The sequence below is a fragment of the Scophthalmus maximus genome, chromosome 11 (assembly GCF_022379125.1).
Source record: "Scophthalmus maximus strain ysfricsl-2021 chromosome 11, ASM2237912v1, whole genome shotgun sequence".
Classification (NCBI taxonomy): domain Eukaryota; kingdom Metazoa; phylum Chordata; class Actinopteri; order Pleuronectiformes; family Scophthalmidae; genus Scophthalmus; species Scophthalmus maximus.
Genome location: NC_061525.1, coordinates 16,097,937 through 16,122,500, shown reverse-complemented (window position 1 = coordinate 16,122,500; position 24,564 = coordinate 16,097,937). Strand labels below are relative to the sequence as shown.

The 24,564-nt window shown below is 45.8% G+C and overlaps 2 protein-coding genes across 3 annotated transcripts in view; both read left to right on the top strand.

The window, feature by feature from the left end:
* Positions 1 to 3,871, top strand: part of LOC118299065 (P2Y purinoceptor 3) — a 12,370-nt gene extending 8,499 nt beyond the window's left edge. For both annotated transcript variants that reach the window (XM_035622452.2, XM_035622453.2), the window contains exons 2-3: positions 189 to 634; positions 760 to 3,871. In XM_035622452.2, the coding sequence (XP_035478345.2) occupies positions 198 to 634; positions 760 to 1,432 (1,110 nt within the window). In that variant the 5' untranslated portion in view covers positions 189 to 197 and the 3' untranslated portion in view covers positions 1,433 to 3,871. The remainder of the gene's footprint in view (positions 1 to 188; positions 635 to 759) is intronic.
* A 1,278-nt stretch (positions 3,872 to 5,149) lies between these two features.
* Positions 5,150 to 24,564, top strand: part of LOC118299064 (rho guanine nucleotide exchange factor 17-like) — a 56,403-nt gene continuing 36,988 nt past the window's right edge. Inside the window, exons 1-2 of the mRNA XM_035622451.2 lie at positions 5,150 to 5,426; positions 5,558 to 11,033. Of these exons, the coding sequence (XP_035478344.2) occupies positions 5,652 to 11,033 (5,382 nt within the window). The 5' untranslated portion in view covers positions 5,150 to 5,426; positions 5,558 to 5,651. The remainder of the gene's footprint in view (positions 5,427 to 5,557; positions 11,034 to 24,564) is intronic.

Here is a 24,564-nt window from a genome sequence, read left to right as displayed (position 1 = left end):
TGTATGGAAATATGTGCAATCTGTCCCATAGAGTTACCCATTTGATCCTGAATATCTTCTATAATTTTTTATATATTTATACAGCCACCGTGAAATTACATTCCCCTCATTATTATCAGTTAATTATTATATTATATTACATTACATTATATTAATATACCCTCTCTCTCCCCGTCTCTCCTCCTCAGAATGTGAAGATGCCACACTCTGGCGACTCCCTCCCCGCGGACATGCTCATCTCTCAAACCGTCTCCCTGGACTTCTTTTCTACCAGCGATCAGCCCACAGACGTCTACACCGCGTACAGCCTCATCGCCAGCGCCGGTAACATCAGCAACATAAGCGGGATAGGCCTCCTTCGCTGCACCTACAAGGAGGATTTTAAACGTATCTTACTCCCGGCCGTGTACACGATCGTCTTCCTGCTCGGCCTCCCGCTCAACGCTGCCGTCATACTGAAGATATGGAGGACGGGGCCCAATCTGTCCAAGAACAACATCTATATGCTCAACCTGGCCCTGGCCGACTTCCTGTATGTGATGTCACTTCCTTTGCTCATCTACAACTACGGCAGTCATGACTACTGGCCCTTTGGGGAGTTTGCGTGTAAGCTGGTCAGGTTTCAGTTCTACAGGTGAGACAACTTAGATAAGACACAAGGTGTCACCACCACGTACAAATGCAATGCAGTAGTTAAGAATCCAGCTCAATAAGATGTAACCAAGCAGTTTCTTTTTCTTTTCTGTTTTCCTCTTTCAGTAATCTGCATGGCAGCATCCTCTTCCTCACCTGCATCAGCATGCAGCGCTACGTGGGCATTTGCCATCCCCTGGCGATGTGGCACAAGCGGGGCGGTCGCAGGATGGCCTGGTATATCTGTGGAGGGGTTTGGCTGGTGGTCGCCATCCTATGTGCGCCCACGTTTCACTTCGCTGCGACAGGGACCCAGCGCAACCGCACGGTGTGTTACGATTTAAGCACGCCAAAGCTCTCGGTGGACTACTATCCGTACGGCATGGCTCTGACCTGCCTTGGCTTCTTGTTGCCTTTCATGGGAGTGATGGCGTGCTACTGCCGGATGGCCCACATCCTCTGCCGCCCCGTGTCCTACCAGGGTGTCTCCAGGGCGAGCGCGGACAAACGGGACAAGGCGGTTAGAATGATCATTGTGGTGGCCACAGTGTTCTGCATCAGCTTCCTGCCGTTTCACCTCACCAAGAGCATGTACCTGGTGATCCGCACCCTGCCCGGTGCGCCGTGCGAGACGAGAAACTTGTTCTCAATCATCTACAAGAGCACCAGGCCGTTTGCCAGCATGAACAGCTTTCTGGACCCCATTCTGTTCTACTTCACGCAGCCCCGGTACCGACAGAGCACCAGGAGGTTCATGCTTAAAGTCACCACTCTCCGGGACAAGGGCACCAGTGTGTGAGCGAACAAAAAGTCAACCAAACAAAAAGGCAACAGTTCTTTAGAGCCGATGCTAGAGTGCTGCAAAGTTGTACATGTACCAGTAGTGGTTGCAAGAGTTTTTGTAAAAAACACCTGTCCTCGTGTTATTGTACTCCGATTGCAAGCGGTTCTTCGGGATTTTAACTACTCGCTGCAACAGAGAACTGGACCTAGGGGGTCTGACACATTTAGAGGCACTGACAAGAAGCCGTCAAACGCAGCATGAACGTTGCAATGTGAAAGATTAACAGACTGAGAGAAGTAGGAGGAGGGATTGAAAATCAAATATCCCTCTTTAACTCAATTCACCCTTACACAACTTTTGTTTTTCCTCTTCCTTTTTGTTTCACACTGAAATGTACAGTAAAAAGAAGCAACTGTAAAATAATCCTCCAGCAGGTCTCCGCAGTTATACAGGACTGATTTTTAGATACATGAGTTGTGGAAGTGATTATGGTGAAAGGGAGAAAGACTGCAGGGTTAAAATCCACTGTGGCACTGAGCCGTGTGAAGTGACTGTAAATGTTCATGACTGCATGCTGGAATGACATGAAGGACTTGAAAATGACGTGGTACTGGGGTGAAACCTGCCTCGGGTTTGAAATATTGTCCTGCCCCACAGATGACATATTTGAGCCTTATCCAAGCTTTAAAGCGTGTAATTGCATGTTTTGACCACTGGATGGTGTGTGCACCCTACTGCTGCATCACCATTGCACTGAAATGTTGGTCTTTAAAAAAATGTTCTACCTTTTATAATGTGCAGTAAGGACTACATATTATTTACAGCACGTAGAGGCAAACAGACGGATATGGTGCTCACTGTCCAAGAAATATTCCTTCAATGTATGTTTTCTTTTCTTATATCCTTAAGGCTTAAGTAAACAGCAAAAATCGATTTAAATGTCTGTGCCAACAAAGGTGTTTAATACATTTTTGAATCGATATCTAATGTCTAAGATATGATTCAACAACACTTTATGGACCTTAGAGCAGCGCCTGATTTAAGGAATGAGTCTGCTGTTTTCCACTTCCTGAGTGTGTGAATCCATCTGATGAAATTATCTGATGGTTTTCTGTTCCAAGACATCACCTCTGCGGATGAATGTTAGGTCTTATAGAGATGACGGAATATTGATAAATTTCATGAAAAGAAGCCCTGCGCCTTTAAAGAAGTACTCTAGAGTGCATTTAGTGAATTGTGTAGTACTTGGTACTGTTTTTATATTTTAATGGGGGAAAGGAATGGATGAAAACTCTAATTTAAACTTCCCCTTTGCGGTTTCTTATGTAGTTATACTAAGTAACTCTATGTTCATGAAATGAACATGGTGTAAATGTATTGTAAATGATCCTGCTGATTTTTAACTACATTTTGCCTCAGCTTAATATCAATTCAACTATTTTCAATTTGTAATATGTAATATTGCATACTTTTCTTAGTACGTATTTTTGTGTCAGACACATGAGGTTAACAAACCAAAACGATGGAATTCATTTTTGTCTTTATGTACTTGAAGATTTTTCTATTGCTGCCCTTTTTTATTTATTTATTTCGTTATTTTTTGGAGTAGTTTTTGTAGAAGCCTTAATCCCACCGGATGATTTTGCGTCGCATTTCTGTGAGTAGTTGTGGCATTAAGCTGGTACATTTGGGGCAACATAAATGAAATCTGTTTATAAAATGTAGATCGATTAATCCTGTTGTGTTAATTTAACTGATTCACTGTCTCTTACTCCGGAATTCACACCGGTCTCTCCCCTTGTCATGTTGCCCTTTCTTCTTTCACTGTTTGAATTTCATATTAAACTGAAATTACTAGAATAATGAATCCTTTAAAATGAAAATAAAATGTTGCCAGCTTTATTACCTAAATAAGTCACATTTCTAACTATAATTGCACCCATGCTTGAAAAAACTGTTGTGAACATTGGTTTGATGTGAACATGTAATTTTCATGCATTTTTAGATGCATTGGACTTTTTGACCACAGCATTATATTTATGTGCATAAAAAAGTTGATGTGTGTGTCTGCACATTGTGTAATGTACTGAGTGTTCTCTGTTCCTGGCTTCAGGAAGAGGCGACTGCATCCCTCTTGTTTCAGTGTCTGGTCAGTCAACTTACAACTGTCTGTAATGTGTGTGGTCAGTTTAGATATAGATCCAGATGTACTGTGTCAACATATTTGTGTCAGTCAGTATTATTTTGTTATAATTTCATTCTTATTTTTGTAAAATACTGTAATGCAGAAATCTAATTTTATTTTTGGTTACATAGAGATAATTTACATGGATGAAAAACATTTGTTTTTTTAAATATTATTTTTGAGTTGAGTTGCTGGTGAAATTGTTTTAGTTGTAGTTATCATGTATAACCAACTGAAAACAGCCATTAAAACAGTAATGCAAACAACTATAAATGCCTTTTCAATATATTTATATAATAAATATTTTCAATTCAATATATTTCCCTAGAAACTATAAACAACATTTGTAACTGAGAGGATTTTGAGAAACCAGAAAATTTTATCAGTGTTTATGTATCATAGTGTTTCTCATTAACCTTTATTAAAATGACTGTTCTCTTTTCTCTACTCACATCTTCCTGGACGGCACCTTCTCGACACTGACAAGTTGACTTTTCCATCTTAAAGGTAATTCACCTCAGCCAAGGAGGTTATGTTTCCATCCGTGTCTGTTTGTTTGTGGGTTTACTTGTTTGCATGATTGATGAACTGGTCTCCATCAAACTTTGGAGGAGGAATGGGGCCATGGGAAAACGTATTTCTACTTCAAGAAAAAGACAAACGTGTAGGATTGTCCAGCCTTGGGTGGAGGCGTGTGCTCTGCTGAGTGACATTCTAGTTGTATATTTGGCAAATTTCACATCAGGTTTTCAATTTTGGAAAATGTCCCATTAAATATGTAAAAAACAACAACGACAGCATCAGAATCCTGCAGCAGTGACACAGAGGTGCAGACAGACTCTGCAGGTTCATCGAACAAAGCGTTTTCAGACAGTAGGGGGCGCTGCTGCATCCGTCCACTCCCCATGCGTAACTCAGAATTCCCCCCTGGAACAAAAGGACCTGTTGAGCAGACGGGCCGCATGGGAAGAACCACAGAGGGGTCATTGTGCATGGGAGTAAACTTTTTTCTTTGACCCCCCCCCCCCCCCTCTCTCTGTGTCTCCTGAATGCTGACACAAATTCACCAACACCACCAAAACACACAAACACACACACACACACACACAGCTGCTGAACGTGCAGCCACCTCTGTTGTGTGTCACATCAGTGTGTATCATTCACTGGCTCTACTTTGTGAGTAACAAATCAGCATGAGTGTGGGATATCGTTATTGTTTCATATTGATATTTTTTAAGTTTTGGGAAGAGGAAGAAGAAGAAGAAAAACAAGATGCAGGTCCAAACTTTAACTCTGAAATGTGCATATTTTTTTTTCTGAATATGAAACTCATGAAAATGCTTGTCTTTTTTGTTGGCAAGGGGAAATAGCTATAATTACATGTAGTTTGTCCTCAGTATCTGCCTTCTGCTATCAAAACAGAAGAAGAAAAAAGAAAGGTTTTTTCCTCTCAATTCCCCGGAGGGGGCTATGACAGCCCCTATACCCCTAGTCCCGCCCACCCCCCTCTCTGCCCTATCTCAGGCATTAACATGAGAAAAAAAAAAAACAACCAACACAAGTCACGGAAACCCAAATCATGTCAAAATAAGGAATCTACAAACACTTTTGGGGGAATTAACCGTGAGTCGGGCACCTGGCCCCTGCAGCCGTGCGCCTCCAGCCGACGCAGGGCCGCGGTCTAATAAGAGCCAGGGGGGTTAACAAGGGAAAAGTTGTGTTTGTGAAACAGGTTGGGAAAGTTTTTTTTTTGGCCCAATGAAAAAAACAAACGTCTAGCGCCGTTCCTCCTGGCGCGGATGTGGTTTCGGGAGTCGACAACATGTAAGTTTTGGATCACTGAGGAGCTCTCACCTCCTGGAAGTCGCTATCACTCGTTTCAGTGGCGACGGCAAGTTTATTTGTCTAAAGTTGTTGTTGTTGTTGTTGTTTTTGGGTCCTTCGCGTGGTTCCAGGCTCATTTCGGGGGAATGGATCCCAACTCCAGATCTGCCCGCGGAGCTGAAATGCGTGTGTGGTGAAGTCTGACAAAGAGGAAAGACATGAACAATGGCTGGCAGGGAGACGAAGAACGCGGCCGTGTACCGCAGCGTCTCTTTCAGAAAGTTGGGGTCCTGGGGCGCCGACGGCGGCGAGCACCGGCGACACAAATCAGAGGAACCGGCGGCGGCTGGCGTCGCCCTTCCCCCGGAGCCCGGCGCGGCGCGTAATGTCAGTGCGTCAAGAAAAGTTTCCAAGATCTCTGCCGCCACCGCCGCCGCAGCAGCCGGCCTCCCGACCGCAGACCCAAAGAGCGGCTCGTCCACTCCTCTCGCCTCCATTTCTCCATCCATCCGCCAGCTCACTGAGAAGTTCAGCAGCAGCGGCGGCGGCGGCACCGGCAGGACGCGCAGGGCACCGCCGGGACACGGCGCGGCAGTGACGCGGGGCTGCAGCTCTCTGCCCCGGGCCAGCGGCTCCAGGGGAGACGGCGGGTCTCCTTGTCGTAGATCTTTTCACGAGGACAGTGGTGGCGGATATTTCCAGGACGCCGACACAACTGCAAGTACTACTACCAGTACTACTGCCAGTACTACTGCCAGTGCTACTGCCAGTACTACTGCCAGTACTACTACCTGTACTGCTACTACTTCTGCTCCCACGGACACTAGAGTGCCAAAGTTTCACTCCGGCACTGACTCTGGCTCAGACTCGGAGAAGAAAGGTGAGAAGCTGTGTGTTAGGCGCGGATCTACCGACAGCGGCTCCGGTAAGAGAACTTATTCACAGGTCAATGCATTCTCCTCGGACCCCGGACGACCTCTGATCACAGAGGAGGAAGAGGACGTCACCGGCAGAGGGGTTCCTCCACCGTGTAAATCTCACAGAGCTCATCTCTCTTCACACCACGGGGACATCATTCCCTTGCACTCTGACAAATGGCCCAGCGTCACCAAAATTAGACAACTTTTTGATGTGAGACAAAGCGAAGCGACGGCGCAGCACAAGATTGACACCCATGATGATTTAAAACTGCCGTGCAGGGGCCAAGTACAAGAGCTCAGCCCCTCTGAGAGCGCTCCCCTCTCTGTTAGAGGTGACAAACTCTCTTGCAGATTTGCTAATGAGGCCGGGGCCTTGTCTTTGCATAACAAATGCATAGTTGGAGGACAGAGCAGAGACAGCAGCACGGCCAAGGAGACATTTTGTCATGCTATGGACTTAAACTCCAAAGCTGGCCAACAGCAACACTCAAATGATGAGGAATTCATAGAGACACAAAGTTCTCATTACAACAAAGACTCTGGCAGAAATACTTCACAAAGCAGCAGCAGCAGTAGCAGCAATCGTAGTTGCACTGGGGGAAGTCACTCCCGTAGGATTAACCCATCTCCATTCAGATCTCATAGTCCCAGCACTGAGACAGAGGCAGTCCGTAAAACCCCCGCGGCACCAGGGTTGACATCTGACCCCAACCCTGACCTTCAACCCCCTGCTACTTCGTCTTGGAGTCGATCGATGAGCTTAGACACCTCCTGCTGCTCCTCCTCTCTCCAGCAGCCGACAGTGAGGGAGAGAAGGGATAGACAGGGGGTCGGGCTGCCCAGGGATAGTTTACATTCCTCACATAGCTCCTCTAGAGCACCAGCACTCACCCCCTCCTCGCCCTCTTCTGCTCCAGCTCCAGATAAAGCCATTACCTCCTCCTCTACTGTATCTCCCTCGACTGAGCTAAGAGCCCAAACAAGAGCGGCCTCACCCCTCAGCTCCCGCTGGAGGTTTAGTTCTGGAGACGAAGAGGAGGAACATACCAGGAGAAGAAGAGGAGGAGGTGGGGGAAGCAGTTTGAGGGGTCCTTCCGGCCCTGCTCCATCCCCCTCCTGCAGAGGAGGAGAAAGGGGTGCCACAGAGCGAGGAGGAAGCTATTTATCCCGCAGCAAAAATAGCCGGTTGGGTGCTAAGGGCATTGGCAGGTCTTCAGGCAGTGAGGAGGACAGCCCTAGTTCTTTAGGCCCCCACAGTCGAGAGGCAGGCCGCCGCCGCTCGCTGAGAAAGAAGAAGAGGGTCATCGGAGCTGCATTATCAACAGGCCGTGATGATTACGATGATCATGATGGCGAATCAGAAGACAGCGAAAGTGACATGGCCTTGACAATGGAGCACTTAGACAGGCACCACCAGCAAAACACAGGAGGAGAATTTGCAGGAACATTATCTCGGAGCTTCTCGGCTAGAGAGCCCAGTGGGCACAGTAACAGAGCCAGGGTGCAGCAATGGGAGCGCATCTCCTCTCCTGTAACATCCTCAGCACTTCCTGGTGTATCACGCGTGTCAAAGGTCAATATCCCCCCATTTTTTTCCAGTCCTGGTGGTTCACATTGCAGCAGCCGGCACTCCAGCACTGAGACGCTGAAGGAGGAAGGTCATGCTAGCTGTGCCAACCGTGAAGAAAATGTGAGTTTAAATGTGGGTGATACAGGAGGCAGCACTAGCAGAACAGAATCCTTGTCTGTGCTGAGTAAAACTTACCATGGGAATTTTACCATGTACCGTTCCCCAAGCTTTGGCCATGGGGATAACTTCTCTTGTACCCCAGTGCGACTGCGCCCCAAAATTGTACCCACAGGGACCCCCTCACCTAGTGTGCTTGGAAGAGAAGGTGAGGTGTCTACAGTGGTCAGGGGTGGTGAGACCCAGGCAGTAAGGAGCAGAAAAAGTGGGGATGGGGTAGATGATGATATTAAAAACCGAATATCCATGTCCAACCCTGACATCACCTCAGAAACAATGACACTTTTAAGCTTTCTAAAGTCTGACCTCTCAGAGCTCAAGGTATGTAAACCAAGTGGAGGGGAAAGATCTGGGATTGTGGAGGGGTCAGCGTACAGGATGGGTTCACGGACCCTTCTACCTTCTGGTCGCCGCCCGTCACTAAAAGACCTGACAGCCACCTTACGGCGTGCAAAGTCCTTCACTTATTCAGACAAACCCACCACACCTGAGAGGTGTTACGTGAGAGGTGGCACCACAAAAAGGAGCTCCTCTGAACAGCAGCTTATCTTGGATGGAGAGAGGGATGGAGGGAGGGTGTCTGTGTCGGACAGGGAAGTAGAAAGCGATGGGGGGGTTTTCAGGGGTGATAGAGGACAAAGAATGAGAGATTATGGATTTGATGATGATGATGAGGAAGTGATGCCAACTCCTTTGCAAGAGAGGTATGTGCAGGAAGCTAGGCAGGTCATCCGAGATATCTGCCAGATGAGTACTAGGGAACTTGAAGACGATGATGTAGATGTAGGGAGAACTGATGAAGATTTGGAAGATGAATGTTTCCAGGTCAAGAAAATAAATGAAGGGAAGGAGGAAACAGGAGTGAGTGTTCAGGAGGAGGCAAGGACAGATCAAGAGGCTGAGCTTAAAAACACAAAAGACAGGGATAAACATGAGCAGGAGAGAGAGAACAGGGAGAGGGAAAGGAGTGAGAGGGATGGACAAAGTGTGCAGTTAGAGAAGCTCAGCAGCAGAGGCACAGAGTACAGGGAGAAAACGAAGAGACAGGGCAGAGAGCCAGAGCGAGCCTTACTGAAGGGCGACTCGGAGGAAAGTATGTCCTACGACCGCTCCCTGGACGAACTCTCAGGTCATGAGTCGAGTTTAACAGATGAAGGGATTGTGACAGAGCCAGAGATAGGCCCCTGTGACCCCTCCGAGAGGTCATTTCTGGGGTCAGCAGGGGTCAATTTGGGGTCTCGGATACCTAAGGATTTGCTAGGGCAGCCTGTCACCGTATGGAAGGAGTCGGCTCTCCATGAAGTGGAGGGATTTAAGCAGGAGAGAGAAGAAATGACAGAGAACAGCATGAGTTGTACAAGTACTGTAAATGAGGTCGGCGTACCTCCCTTCTCGCCGCCTTCTGCCCGTATGGCTGAGAGTGACTGCATTATCATGGACTTGAGCTCTGCCGCTGATATCAACAATGTCAACTCAACTGGTGAGGAGATCAACATCAACAATGCAGTGTTAGAGGGGTCAGTAGACACCATAGGTGGAGGACTTGAAGCCCCTGCGACTCCAAGTGCTGCTCGTCGAAGGCGCAAGTTTTCCCCCCCTGGTAATAATAACACTGGCTCTGATTCAAGTAATGCGGAATTAATAGCGACTGCTGGAAATGGGGAGTCCACAGTCTACCGCTCTCTCAGTGACCCAATGCCTCAGCGATGTTGTTCTGTGGCAGAAGAAGGGAATAACAAATTTTCCTCTGTGGACAGCAACCTGTTAGGATCCCTGTCTGTCAAAGGAGGTGGAAGTGTATCGGAGGCCTATGCTGTGTCTACCTTGTCAGAATACAAGGGTAGTGTGGCCAGTGACTTGTCAGTCTACAGTGATGGCGGTCTCCGGGACGATGTCGTTCGTGACTACAGTGGGGTGATAAGGAGCATTGTATCCGAGCCAGGTGCAATGGACAGACTGATGACAGAGGATCATGGCAAAGCTCCTAAGAAGAAGTCATTCAGTGACCCCAGTCGCCGTAGTGATGCCCCTTTACTTTCCCAGAATGACCCCCAGTTTAAAGGTCAGTCCAGCAGCACTCAGCCAATCAGTGAGCTGGAGCAACCTGGCCAGATCCCCCCTTCCAGCAGTGAGCCAATCCTGAATGAGCAAAGAGGGGAACTGTGGGAGCCAGAAGCTAAACCTGAACATGCATTGCCAATAGAGTTGCATCACAATGCAAACAGCAGTAATCAAAGGGCTAGATCCCAGTCAGAGTGCCTCCCCCTCTCTGATAACCTGGATGATGAAAATAATGATGTCATAGACCAGGATGGAGAGGAGAGAGAAGAAGAGTTGAGAAAGTTTAACTTTGACCTGCATCTTGCTGAGGCACTGTCCCCTAGAATGATTCGCCGGCCCTCCAGAAAGCATCCAAACAGGCTGGCACACTTTTACCCCCACGAGGACCCCTTCGAGCCCGCAGAACAGGGTTCAGAGGGGCAGGAGTATCAAAATGACCATACTGACCTCACCCCTACTCGTCCCCCTCCCCCACCGCAATCCAAACCCAGAAACAGACCCAAGCATGTCCGCCATGCCAGCGAACCTACAACCTTTATCCCCATCTCCCCACCTCCACAACTCCAGCCGCTAAAGGAAGTGGACTGCCTCGCCCGCAAACCCACTGCAGAGCCTCCAATCTTAACGAAGTCTCCTGGAGATGAGGCCCCATCTCTGGAAGATGTGACTCAGAAGTATATTCTTCAACTGAGCACTGCTGATAGAGACACTGAGGGCCCAGGGCCTCTTCCAGCACCCAGGGATGGAGCTGAAGTTTCCGCATCGGCTCCAGAGGGGCCCAGCAAGACCAACGCAAGTGGAATATCAGAAGCTGGGACACAGAGGGGCACAGAGGACACTGCATCCATACCTATCCCACAGAGGTCCAAGCCGAGAGTGGTGAGTTCTGATTTTTTTCTGCTCTTATACCATTGTCAGATGTATCAAAAATGGTGGAACTGTACTTTCAGAAGATGGGATTAGATTTTGAAGTTATGGAAGGTGGATTGGTTTTGAGGTGAATCTAGTTCATGTCTGTGCTCTTTTGAAGTGCTGTGAATCAGGAATCATATGGTTTGTTGTCAGAGTGCATTTGGGTGCAGTACTACAATACAGAAGCCATTAAAGGCTGAGCAGTGTTAAACAAACATCAGGGGATGTTGTTAAGTTAATGAAACAAATCTCAGACAAAGGGCATTAAAGTGTGTGTGTGTGTGTGTGTGTGTGTGTGTGTGTGTGTGTGTGTGTTGCTGCATTTCTGCATTGTTGTATACTGTATGTATAACTTTAGAAAGGTTATCTGATTGGGCAGTGACCAACAGTCAATTTCATGACAGTTATACAAAACATGAGAAGTATTATACGATAAACTTATGATAAACAGTATATTGAAAAGTTTACTTTTTGTTTAGTAATTGCATGATTAAGCAAAACGTATGTACGAACCTAAATGCAGATAAGTGCACACACACTCTTCTTCGTAAGCGTTGTTTAACTGCAGCCTCTCATTAGGTTTGACTTGTGTAATATATTGCAGGGCCGCAGGAATTAAATGTGTCTGACCATGTTTGTGTCTACAACACAAAGCCCAAGGGACAGACAGTGAAAAAGGCCCTCGCCACCACTCCTACATTCGAGCAAGACACCCAGACTGAAAGAGACAACATTTTGGGACTCTATGAGACTGTTTGCACACGTTCAACATCTCTTGCAGTGGTTTTGATTCTATTTGTGTTAGTTTTGCGTATCTTTGCGGTAGATTTAGTTTCCTTTGGGTCTGTAGTTTCTTTCTGTGATATTTTGCAGGTGGTGACCGGGGTCCCCCCTGACCCCTCGGGCCACTGGGCCTGTGTCTGATAGGCCCATTCTGTAATCAATTCCTGCTCCTATTTAGGCCCCATACTCCCTATGTTGACAGTGCTCCCACCCTAACTAATAAGATAAATCCACTTGCACACATACACACATATTGACCCTACTGGAGGTTTGAAGTCAAATTATTATTATTGGATGATGGAAGGGATATTATGATGGATGTGACTGAATAGGTGTGGAGAAAGTAAAAACAGCAAAGGGATTACCTCCCAACCTGAGCTCAGGATAGAGGATTACAGACAAAACATCCAGGGCTTTGGTTTCATTATATCTTGACTGTTTTGTACGGCAGTGACCATTTTGCAGCCCTGGAATCACAATCATATGTTTCCCTTTTTTCACCTGCTGTTCCTTGACTCTGGCGTTCTCTCACTAAGCTGCTTTGTCGCCCATTGATATACAATTTTCACATCTTCATTAGCTGTTGATTGTTTTACTCCATTGCCCATTGTCCCTGATTGTTGCCAAAGGGGCAGCAGCAGTAGCTGTCGGCGACTGACCTCACAAGGCAGGAAATGAGTTGAGGGAAATAGGAAGTTGTTGTGGTTACTGAAGTGTTTGATGATGTCCAGCACCGCCGGCTGGCGTCTGTCCGTGCACTCTATTGTGTGGGGTGTGTGCAGATTTGTGTCTCGTCTGCATGTTTGTGTGTGTGTGTTATAAATTGGTTTCCTCTTTTTTTTCCCGTGTCTGTGCGCATATTATTAGTCTGGAATATATCAGTGCCAGAGTTGCCAACACACTGTATTTAGAGCAGCGGCCCTACAGCTCCAGTGCACTGTGACTGTGTGTGTGTACGTGACTGTGTGTGTGTGTGTGTGTGTGTGTGATGTGGACTGAATGTAATAACAATTGTGCCAAGCTGAAAAGAAGCACAGACAGTTCTGAAAAAGTAATGAAGGGATGAAGAAAAGAAGGAAAAAGGTGTGAGAAAAGGAACATTTCCTTTTTTGGAGACTGGAGTTCGGCTCATTTTACCCACAGTGCCGGTGCTGTTTTCAAAAACCTCTCAGTGATTCTCATTGATTCGTCTCTATTCCCCGTTGCCCCTTTTCATTTTTTCGGTCTCCTCCCCTTCTTGTCTCCCTTGCTTGTCCAGATGGTTTGTCAGTCATATTTTGTAAATTGCACGTCTGAAATACTATATCAATATGTAGCATTTTCACCACATACTCTCACCCCATGCCCATTTGTCCATCTTGTATTAATTCCCCTAGCATTCCTCTTCTTGTTATCTTATTCTTCTTTATACCTTCTCTCTCTCTCTCTCTGTCTCTGGAACATTGCAGTGAAGTAAGGTCATAGCGTTTGTTTGGGTGTACGGCACGCTGCCGAGTCAAATGTCAGGTAGAGAGAGAAAGAAAGACAGAAACAAAGAAGGGGAGAGTTGGAAGGAAGCTCTTGCTGGCTTAAAAAAAAGTTACAGGGATCAAAATAGAACCAAGGGAGAATTGCAGGATGAAACCACCATGGAGTGGGAGTGAGGGAATAAGACATAATGGGAGAATATGGTAGAAAACGGTTAGAGTTGTACTTGAGCAGACATGGATCATCTGCACAATCCATATCTCAATATCTATCTGAATATGTTGGGATGAATATATCGAGAACCATATTGCTCAAATTTGTTAGTGCATGTTGTAAATATACGTGTTCCCAAATGTTTGTGTCCTCAGATTTGGGAAGAAATATGCTTATTAGCATTCATTTCTGGAGCCCAACTGATATTGATTTTTGGGGGCCGATGCCAATACCGATGATGGAGAGTAAAACATTTCTGAAACAGATATATCGGCCGATATATAAAATATATATCCTTTTTTAAATTGCCAAAGATTCCAAGGTGCTGAAAAGGTCAAACAAGTTACACACATAGTTTTTCCCCCTATTTGATGACTTAGAATCCCCCTTGAACGAGTGTGTCTCTGTGTGCATCAGCTTCCCCTCGGTGTATTCTAGTATTTTCTTTTTCTTCACTAGCAGGCAACAGGAATGTGGCCTGTCTTTCCTTCTCCTCTTGTTGCATAACAGTCTTCAACTTCCCAAAGGAGCAGAAGACTCGCAGGGGTTCATGTGTGTCATGCATTAGTGGCCATATTTTAATAAGGGATTGTTTGAATTTCTGTACTTGTATAAAAAGCCATTATCTTTAGAAATTTTATTTGCAGTTTTTTTTTTATTCTGTCTTAATACTAGCAGCTGCACAATAACTTTGCTTTGGTAAAACTGTCTGACATTAGCAACATTCCTGTTTAAATGAGGCTTTATATATATGATGAAAATCAGTGCCGCTGATATATTTTAGTCTGTATTAAAAGGATTACTGTGCCACATACCACATTCTTTCTTCTGCCTTACAAAGTGATTCAGGGCCACATTAAATCATTTTTTTAAAGTCCTATTTCGTCTGTATTGATCCTACTGATGAGGCGAGGGCACATGTATTGTCGAGAGGATGCTATCAGGAGTGCTGATGAGAGACCAACAGAGAGGAAGGGAAAAGGCCAGAGAGAAGAAAAGAGAGCCAAAAGTTTGGGTTTTGCTCTGCTCTTAATGGACATTAGGTCTAAAAGTCCAATGTTTACAGCTGCAGATTCATCACCAGGCCACCCACATGGAATCAAATACTTTCCCTCTGGCCGTCTTTTTCTTTCACTCCCCTGTTACAAGCCACACTCTTCCCCATATGAAGCCATATGTTTGAAGGTATGTGGGAGAAGCTTTTAAACACTTTACATTGGGAGAGAAGTGGTTGGTACCTCCTTGCGATCACAAATGATCATGTGGCATTTGTGATCGAATGTTTTCAGGGGTCGGTCATCAGTTAATCAAAAATGCACCAGAGTAGTCAAAAGCTAATATAACTTTTGTTCTCTATGAATAAAAAACAATCAATCGTAGTCCACATGTGAATCTATCTCAATCAGCAGGGGTTTTCCATCAGCAGTCAAAGGCGAAGTGGCGGACTGTGGTCTGACCATATGGGCAATATGCTTGCACGTTTCCCACTATAAAGATTATTGCAGCATGTCTTTGCCATAAGGAGCAGTGGGTTGGTTATTTTCTTACTTGATTAAATGTCATTGATAGGGAAAATGGGTGGGTTTGTACTTTGCTCATATATTTAACGTCTGATTGGGCTGTTATTCTAGATGCATTCTGCGAAAAAAGCCCCGAAAGTTGTGAGGGTCCACCAGAGTTCCTGTACCATCAAACCTTTTATTCTGTGATCAGTGGAGAGCAAGGAGCTTATCCAACGTGCCCCCTTTGACACGTCACACACAGGATGTAGCGAGTTTTTATTTTATTTTTATCAGGTAGAGGTCAGCACTGATTAAGTGAAGCCCGAGTGAGTGAGGGGATGCTGAGAGAGGGGTAAATGTTTGAAGAGGAGATGAAAAGATGGGGACGTGGTTTGTTCTGGTTAAATGTCACCACGATTCAGCAGATGAGACGGAAGAGGTGGGATGAATCAGAAGATCATAAGGTCGCACAGTGGCAGGGACACAGCGGACGGCCTCCGATGGTGGACATTTCTGACTTTACCTTGTGCTGGTGCCTAAAAAGCTCAAAAGGAAGGATCACACTGTACTGGGAGACGGACTGCAGCCTGGAGTTGTGTGTTTATTCATACAGTTTCTGTTTCTATGTAGTTAAGGTCCCGAGAGTATAAAATAATTATGGAGAGAAAACGCCCCCCACCTCCAGCCATCTTGTTCTCTACACACACACAAACACACACACACACATACACACACACACACACACACACACACACACACACACACACACACACACACACACACACACACACACACACACACACACACACACACACACACACACACACACACACACCAACTAATTGCTTTTGGGACAGGTACAACAAAAATGTTTTGTGTTCCTCTGATTAAGTGTGTGTGTGTTTTGTGTTCCTCTGATTTTGTGCGCGTGCGTGCGTGCGTGCGTGCGTGCGTGTGTGTGTGTGTGGGAGGGATTATGGAGGACGTATTTGGTTTGGGGTTGGATTTTAGAGATGCTGAAGTTGTTTTGATAGATGACCAACCATAAATAACTGCGGAGCCGTGGTTCACATTTGTGGAGATAAAAAAGCTCCTCGCTGAAGAAGAGTCCAGTTTGTTTCCTGCTGGCAAACTATTCCTTCAGCTTTCTCCTTTTAAGCAGCCCATATATAAATCTTAACAAATGTATCTTAACAATACCAATATATGTTTTTAATGCTTGTATAAAATCCCCAGGCCTGGCGCATGTGCAGTCTTTCTTTTTTTACATCTTTTTTTGAACATTGAAGAGAGAAATGTATGTCAACTGAACCGACATATGGTGTCACTGTAAACAGATCCCAACATGAGGCTCCATCTGGTTTCTCACAGTGAGGAAAATCCTCTGTGGGGAAAAATAATAGTTCTGGACGTCCTTGGACGGTGACATTTACAATATAATATAATCTTTCACTTTTCCCTTTTATGGTTAAACCCTGTTTTTTCCCCCTTTTTTCTGCGGCGCGGTAGTGGAAAGTCATGACATTTTAAGCGTGTGAACGGCGGCTTTTCATGTTCCTCCGTCTTATTTTTCTTCTTTTCTTGTCCCGGTCACTTCCCTCCCGACTGTCCCCTTTCCAACTCTCTCCTCTCTGCCGTGTGTGTGGATCCACCCAGTGTAATTACAGAGCAGTTTGCTTACGCAAGGAAAGCCTCCTCTGAAACAGCACTTTCTAGCAGAGCTGGCGTTTCAGCTCTTTTAGTGTGCACATGCAGATTTCTACAAACTAAAAGTGTGTGTTTGTGTGAACGTGTGTGTGTGTGTGTGTGACACATAAATAATGAGTTACAGCCTCACCTGGCCGCTTTGGAAACGAGGTCGTTCTGTTAAAGATTGTTTGTGTGTGCAGATATAAAGTAAGGTATAGCTTCGGCAGGGTTTCTCTAGGTCATGATGATCTCCCCTATAGTTTTCCGTCTTGAGTCATACATCTGCAGTCCACGTGGCCACGAAGACGCCTGAGGAATCCAGTGTTCAGTTTGTTGATGATTCACCTCATTCGCCTCACCGTTGTCCTACGTGGAATCACCAAGTTCACTGTTACAGTTGGTGCTGATTTAAAAAGAAAACACAGAAAATGGAAGAAGAAGAAAAAAAAAAAAAGGTCTATTGTGAAAATGCCACAAAATCTTTTCCGGAGATACGCAGACGAAGGGGTGAGAACTCACAGGTTCCACTGGCGCAGCAGCTCACACAGATCAGGTCCAACGTGCACATCTCCAATCTGCAGGGCAAACGTTGGCTATCCAATACTGTTGGTTTTTGTCAGAGCAAAAGCAAAATTGTTCGTCAAGTAGTATCAGTCGAATGCCATAACACTGGCATGATACTCACACTCAGACATGGCATCATGCATGCACATGCTGGGTTTCTCCCTGTCTCGTGAACTCGGTCTAATTATCATGAGCGTGTTGCCTGGGCCCGTGCCAGCCGCTCACACAATGGTACAACTGTGTCACTTGTGCACTGTGTAGCTTAGCATAGTTTAAAGCGTGGTCGGACACACACACACACACACACACACGCTGCACACTCTCCATGACTTTTTCTATCCGTGGGTTGACTGGGTCGTTCACTGTCTTTCTCTTACTCGTCTCTTGCCGCCCAGAGAAACATACCAGTAGAAATACTCTGCCTCTTCCTCCCCTTTCTGTTTCTGTCCTCCTCGTCCTCCTCTCGCCCGGCTCCTTCGTCCGTCTTATGGCCTCGGTCCGCCGGTTCGGGTCATGCTCTAGTTGCCAGTTGAGAAACTCCCGTCAAAATGGGAGCGAGAGACGCTGGAAGAGTCGCAGTGCGGTTCCCGAGTGGCTGCTGGGATCTCGGATCAAGGCGCAGGGAGAGGAGGAGGATGTGTGGAAGAGAGAGACGAGGGCAGCGGAGGCCAAAGCAGCGTCACAGGCAGGTGGAGTCGGTCCTCTGTGGGTTTGTGTTTGACTGTAATTGAGTTTTTGATCCAATTGGTCGGCTGCACTTTAACAGTTATTTTAAGGGATGCAACTGTTGCTTGTTCCTAGATTTAGCTATTTGTGTTTTTTTCTTCAGTTGTGACTACAAAAGAAGTCCTGTGACTTCTGTACCTGTCGACACACACTAAGTCCAGGTATTGGTACTGGGATGGGGAAAATGGAATCGGAGCATCTCTAGTTTTTGAGCCTGTGTTCGTGGATCCAGTTATGCTGTGCATGTGCGCGTGTGTGCGTGCGCGTGTGCGTGTGCGTGTGTGTGTGTGTGCGCGTTAGCTGCTGAGTCCCAGGTTACATAACTCTTGTAATGTCTGTCTCTTTGATGTCGTCCTCATCACCCTACATCATGTAGGTTGCATCATCGTTCACCTTCGTGGTGTGATTACATCATCCGCAGCACGTGGATGACATCACTGCAGACCACTGCTCGTTTACGCGTAGCCTTCTCGGTTTGAGGTGTCCACTTCCCACACTGTAGCACCGACTAATAAATTATCATCACCATCATTTAAGTCGTAAACTTTGTTCTTGTAAACCTCTCGTCTGGTAGATTTGTTTCTGCTTCATTCCTCGGTAGTTCACGCCTGAGCTGAGAGCGTCGGGGTCAGTGGGGGTCACATTTCATTAACCAAGCAGATTTAAAATCATTTTCCTTCAGAATTCAACATCAATTGAGGAGATGTAATCGTAATCCTTTGATTACAATATTTTACCCCTATTAATGAAATCAGACAATATACTGATTCACCTGCAAATCCTTGGTTTCCTTTTTGTCAAGATTGTGTACCAATCACCAATGAACACCTTTTATACTTTTCTAGTCTAAATCGATCTGTGTTTTCAAATTAAAAAAACAAAAAAGCCCAATAACACAACCCCGTCAGTCGTCCCTGCTCCCACACACGTCTGATCTTCCAGGACACTGACGATCTTTGTAAGTAAAAAGGTTTCGTCGCAAGATGAGTTCACAAAACTCTGAGTCAGCCTGCAAATATGTTGACCTTACCTCAAGCGATAAAGCTTGGACGCGTGTGTGAATAAGGAAGAGAAGGAGGCAGGGATAGATTGGGGGGAGTGTGTGTGTGTGTGTGTGTGTGTGTGTGTGTGTGTGTGTGTGTGTGTGTGTGTGTGTGTGTGTGTGTGTGTGTGTGTGTGTGTGTGTGTGTGTGTGTGTGTGTGTGTGTGTGTGTGTGTGTGTGTGTGTGTGTGTGTGTGTGTGTGTGTGTGTGTTGGTGTGCTTCAACAGCTTTGATGCCTCTGTCTCTTTTCCTTTGTCACTCCCTTGTCCGTGTTGGGGCTTGCTTGCCGATAGGGATCTAAGTCTGTCGCTAATGGCAAGTTTTGAACAACGACCCATCTGCATAGATATCAGAGTTAAAGTCAAAGTGTTTCACCAACCTGTTTGGCAGTCGAGCCGTTAAATCTGTGCTTATTCCTCCTTGGATTATTACATATGATTCTGCATTTCACATTTAAAAAGCAAAGATGAGATCAAAGTGTGGAACAGAAACACGACGCAGTGTTCAAGTGATAGGAGGCAATTCATTTTGACACGAGTCATAATGTGACGCACATCAGTTCACATCAGTTTCCCTTGTTTCTCTGCTGTTGTGCTGAATCGCTTGCATGCGGTGAAGAGTCTAAGTGTCACTCTGAGCTTTATAAGGCTGCGTTTGGAAGGGTTTCTTCTATAAAGGATTTTAAAGCACAGTAAAAAAAAAAAAAAAACTTAGCTTATAATTGAGGTTCTCGGAAAATATTTTGCGTCCGATCGTTTCGATTGCAGTTTTCACCGAGCACTTCATTGGTACACCTGCTCATTCGTTCAGTCGGCCAATGGGCCGATGGCGTGGCAGCAGTGCAAACATCGCGTGTCTGTGGTGGCACTAAGGACGTAGAGCCGGTGCCTCTGCACATGGGTTGTCAATCCCTGCAAAGAAAAATACACCATAGAAGTAAATGATGTCTGTCGACGGTGTGATTGCTGTTTTCAGCGCGTTGGTTGCCAGCTCTGAGGTTGCTCTGTTGAAACGTCCAACGGGCGGGAAGGAGAAGGGGAAGGAGAAGGAGAAGGGGAAGGAGAAGGAGAAGGAGAAGGTGAAGGGGAAGGAGAAGGGGAAGGAGAAGGTGAAGGAGAAGGGGAAGGGGAAGGAGAAGGGGAAGGTGAAGGTGAAGGAGAAGGGGAAGGGGAAGGGGAAGGGGAAGGTGAAGGAGAAGGAGAAGGGGAAGGGGAAGGTGAAGGAGAAGGAGAAGGGGAAGGTGAAGGTGAAGGAGAAGGGGAAGGGGAAGGGAATGCCACCTGAAGTAAAGTAAAGCGTCCAGTGGCCGGCTTATACGCATCACCGGTCTACATCTGGTGAGTCAGACTAGTGCCAGACGGGCTGGTTGGAGTATATTTGAACCTGCTGATCTGGGATTTTTTTATGCACCAGAGCCTCTACAGTTTATTTAAAACGGCCTGAAAAACAAAAAAGAAACCATCCGGTGAGCTGCAGTTCATGTGGACAGAAACACCTTGTTGATGAGGGACTTCAGAGGAGAATGGCCAGACTCGCATAACCACTGGTGTGATATTATTCTCATCCTCTTCTCGACAATATAGCACTTGTCTCGTTATTTTTTTTCCTAACTCTTCATGCTTCTAAAATCTGTTCAAAGCAATGAGAAGGCAACTGCTCTTAGACAAATGCAAATTGTGATGAGCACACGTGGTCTCAGGGAAGCGCTGCTATATGTGATCAGGATCAGAACATTTTCGAATATTTTGGTATTAGGTCTGAGAATATTCACTCCTCCCAAATTTAAGCCTGGGAATCAAGATGGCGGTGATTAGGTTTTGCTGCGTCCTGACCAAGGTTCATGTCCTCTGTCGCGTTGCATGCATATGATCCGGTTAGTTTTGGTTCCACACCGCAATTTTAGGGAGCGCACTAAAGCATTTTGTGTGACACGTGTACGTCCTGTCATCATCACCTACTGTACGTGGGCTGCGTCTACCTACACTTGGCATTGAGGGTCTGACATCTGCGTGTTGCCAGTCCGTTACATTTTAACGGGGGAAATGAACGAGCTGGTTAATTTCGTCACCTCCTCCTTTTATTGCTTCTCTTGCGCTTCTTCTTTTTCTTCTTCTCGTTTAATGTTTTTCTCAACTTCCTGCAATGAGTCCAAAAGTGCTTTCACACTGCAAACGAACCGAACCGAACCAGTTCGATCCGAACCGAGACCACCTCTCCTAGTCGGGCTGAGTGTTGGACCACTGGCCCCGACCGTGCCCTGAGGCACACTTTTACACCTGTGCTTTTGCTTCGGGCTAAACTTAAAGGTCCGAAGGTCCGGACCAAACAAGGTAAGTGTCAAAGCGCCCTGAGACACTAATGTGAGTCAGGAATTTCTTTTGCTAGCCACTGCGTTTATAACGGACCTTGGTCGGCGTATAAATGTCCAAACTGAAACTAATAAACTCGGTGTATGTATTTGCTCTGCCAGACCTCGCGCGCAAGCCCATTGAGCTTTGTTCCAGCGGAGGGACCGTGTGTGCACGTGCTGACCTGCCGTCCCTTGGCCGTCTCTCTCACAATCGTCCAGCGGTGTGGAATTTTTGCCAACTATAACAGCAGTAATCACTATGGCAGTGATGATAGTTAATGATGATTGCCATTTATCTGCAGATTGGAAGTATGTGTGTGTGTGTGTGTGTGTGTGTGTGTGTGTTTGTGTTTGAAGGGCGCACACAAAGGTCCCATCACCCGGTGACAGCCAGGGGGTTGTGGGTAATCGGGTCAGTTTTTCCTCAAACAATGTAGTCCTTCTTCACTCCTCAATAGGCTTCTTATTTCCAACCGGGCCTTGACTCTTCCCCCCTTCAAACATTTTATTCTCCAGTTGGCATTTCAATTGTGCGGTTCTGAAATGTTATTGTGAAAGGAGGAGAGGAATTATTTAAGGTTCACACAGTGTGCTACAGAGATGCCATTCACATTAAACATCACTGGAGCATATTTTCCCTGAAAAACGTCAGGCCAGGACCGAATCTCGGTTGCTCAGTTTTTACCATTTAGGGACCTGGAAAATAAGCTCGTGGCAACATCTCATGGGTCCAACACCAGCAGTTGAACAGGCACAGGTGAAGTTGGAACACGCGCCAGTGGGTCCGACACATTTCACATGCTCATATCACAGCCTTCTTTGTCACCTTGTTGCACTTTCTCACGTCATCGTGATATCCAGCGTATTTTTTGTCAAATGTCAAACTATGAGTGAAAAGTTACACGGTTGTGAATGAAATCTGAGCTGAAGAAAACGGCCATGATTAGAGACGGCAGCTCCTAAATATAGCTCCCAATCTGACCTTGAAGTGAAAAGCTATCTTGTGAAGTTTTCAGGGAGTTGTGCGTCCTTGTTGCTTTTTAGCCCGGACTGTTTGCCATTTAGTTTCTCTTCATTACTCAGTCTCACGCTGTGTTCGCGCTTCCATAAAGTCAGACACGTGTCTCTGCAAACTAGCCCATACAATGGTTTCGATGTTCAACAAGATGCTGATAGATTTTTCCAACTCCTCTTACAAGTTTGAGAAAAAAATACCTAAAACATTATACATTACAAACAAGTATTAAAAGTCAAAGGAGTGCACGTTAAGCGTTTAACTTGAAATGTTTCATGTTGATCAAACCAATGTTCCAATCTAAGAGTTGCTGTGTGTGTACACTGACCTAGTGCTGCCAGTATCGCTGTGATGTTCTTATCCGAGACGTCTCCGTAGCCCCCTTTTTCTGGCTCTTTCCAGAAAGATAATTGCTTAAACATCCCACAAAGCTCTTGTTGGCTCGGATGTTTCTCCGACTAAGGTAACGGCCTTAAACCAGAGAGCAAAAGAATGTTACAAAAATTTGAAGATTTGGGCAACGATTCAGAAAAAAAGAACCTGGCTCCTCTGTTCAGCTCAATGTATCAGCTGTGTCTGTCAGACTCTGTCTAAAGCCTGAAAGACGTTGAGTTCAACAGTTGTTAAAAATGTCAGTTGAAGTCTATTTAGCTTAGCGTGAAAACAAAAGGCTGTTGCAGCATAATTGTGCCTTTTTTTAAAAATCCAGCATGTGATTTATGTGGCAGCCCGTCACGGCCCACTTTCTAACAATGCAAGACTGCTGTAACGATAAGCGCTCCTTCATACAGACGTCTGAAACATATTCCTTGTATCTGAAAACATGCGGTGTTGGCTTTTAATTTGAAAAATGTGTGCGGAGGTGAAAACGGCATGGATCCTGCCTTTTAAGGAGCTATTCTGTGTTATCCTCCTCGCAGGAGCCATAATTGTCTTCATTGAGAGGGCAGGGCAGGAAGTGGCTTTGGGGGAGGCATTTTTCGGCCATCAAACACACACGCGCGCACACACACACACACACACTCACACACACACACTCCCTCGACCATCCTGCAGCTCTCTTGATGTGTTTTTTCAAAGACAAAAAAGACAGTGGGAAAACTCTTTTGAGTCACCAACTATGTTTTTGTTTAGTGTTTCGGGCTGAAGAAAGAGGGTCACCCCTATGTGTGTTCATTGTCTTCCATGGCAACTGTGTGTGTGGGATGGGTGTGTGTGTGTGTGTGTGTGTGTGTTGCTGTAGGAATGTGGTGACACCAGAGGGCCTAGTCTTTCTGTTTTAGAGAAGGAGGAGGATGGGAAGAGGATGGAGGTTTGGGACCGTAAAACAAACTCTCGTCTCTTCCGCACCTTTCCGGTCACCCCACCAGTCTCTTCGCTTCTCATATGTTTGTGTCCGCCCCCCCCCCCCGCACTGAGATCTTTGTTTAATCGTCCGTCTGTCTCTCCTGCTTTCGTTCTGACCCCGTCTCAGTCTCTGTCTGTCTGTCTCCTTTACCTCCCTCGCTCTATTTTTATCCCCTCTCCCACTGAGCTCACATCTGGATCTTATTGACAGTGAACAGCCCTTCAGCCATAAAAGAACCTTTCTGTGTGTGTGTGTGTGTGTGTGTGTGTGTGTGTGTGTGTGTGTGTGTGTGTGTGTGTGTGTGTGTGTGTGTGTGTGTGTGTGTGTGTGTGTGTGTGTGTGTGTGTGTGTGTGTGTGTGTGTGTGTGTGTGTGTGTGTGTGTGTGTGTGTGTGTGTGTGTGAGACTTTTTTTCTCTCCTTTTTTCCACTGCAATTAATTTACAGGATCTCACAAGTAATTTGGTCAAAACTGTGAATAACTCAAAGTTGAATGTACGTTTACATAAGAACTTTTCAAGTTTAAAATTTCAGCATGCGGTAAAAATGTGGGTTCTCTGAATGGGTTGAAAATGTGATCTCACTGGTAATTATCCAAGTATGAATCATTAGATGCCAGTATGAATTTATTAATACTATCATCACCATCATCTCCCTTTTAACCCTTGTTATGTAACTATGCGATTGATATCCATTCTCTCTAGATGATTTGATATTTACACTGTATCTAAATATTATATTTTAAGGCAGGTGGTATCAGTGTTTAAAAGCGTTTTTCCTTGCTTCACTATTAGAACAAA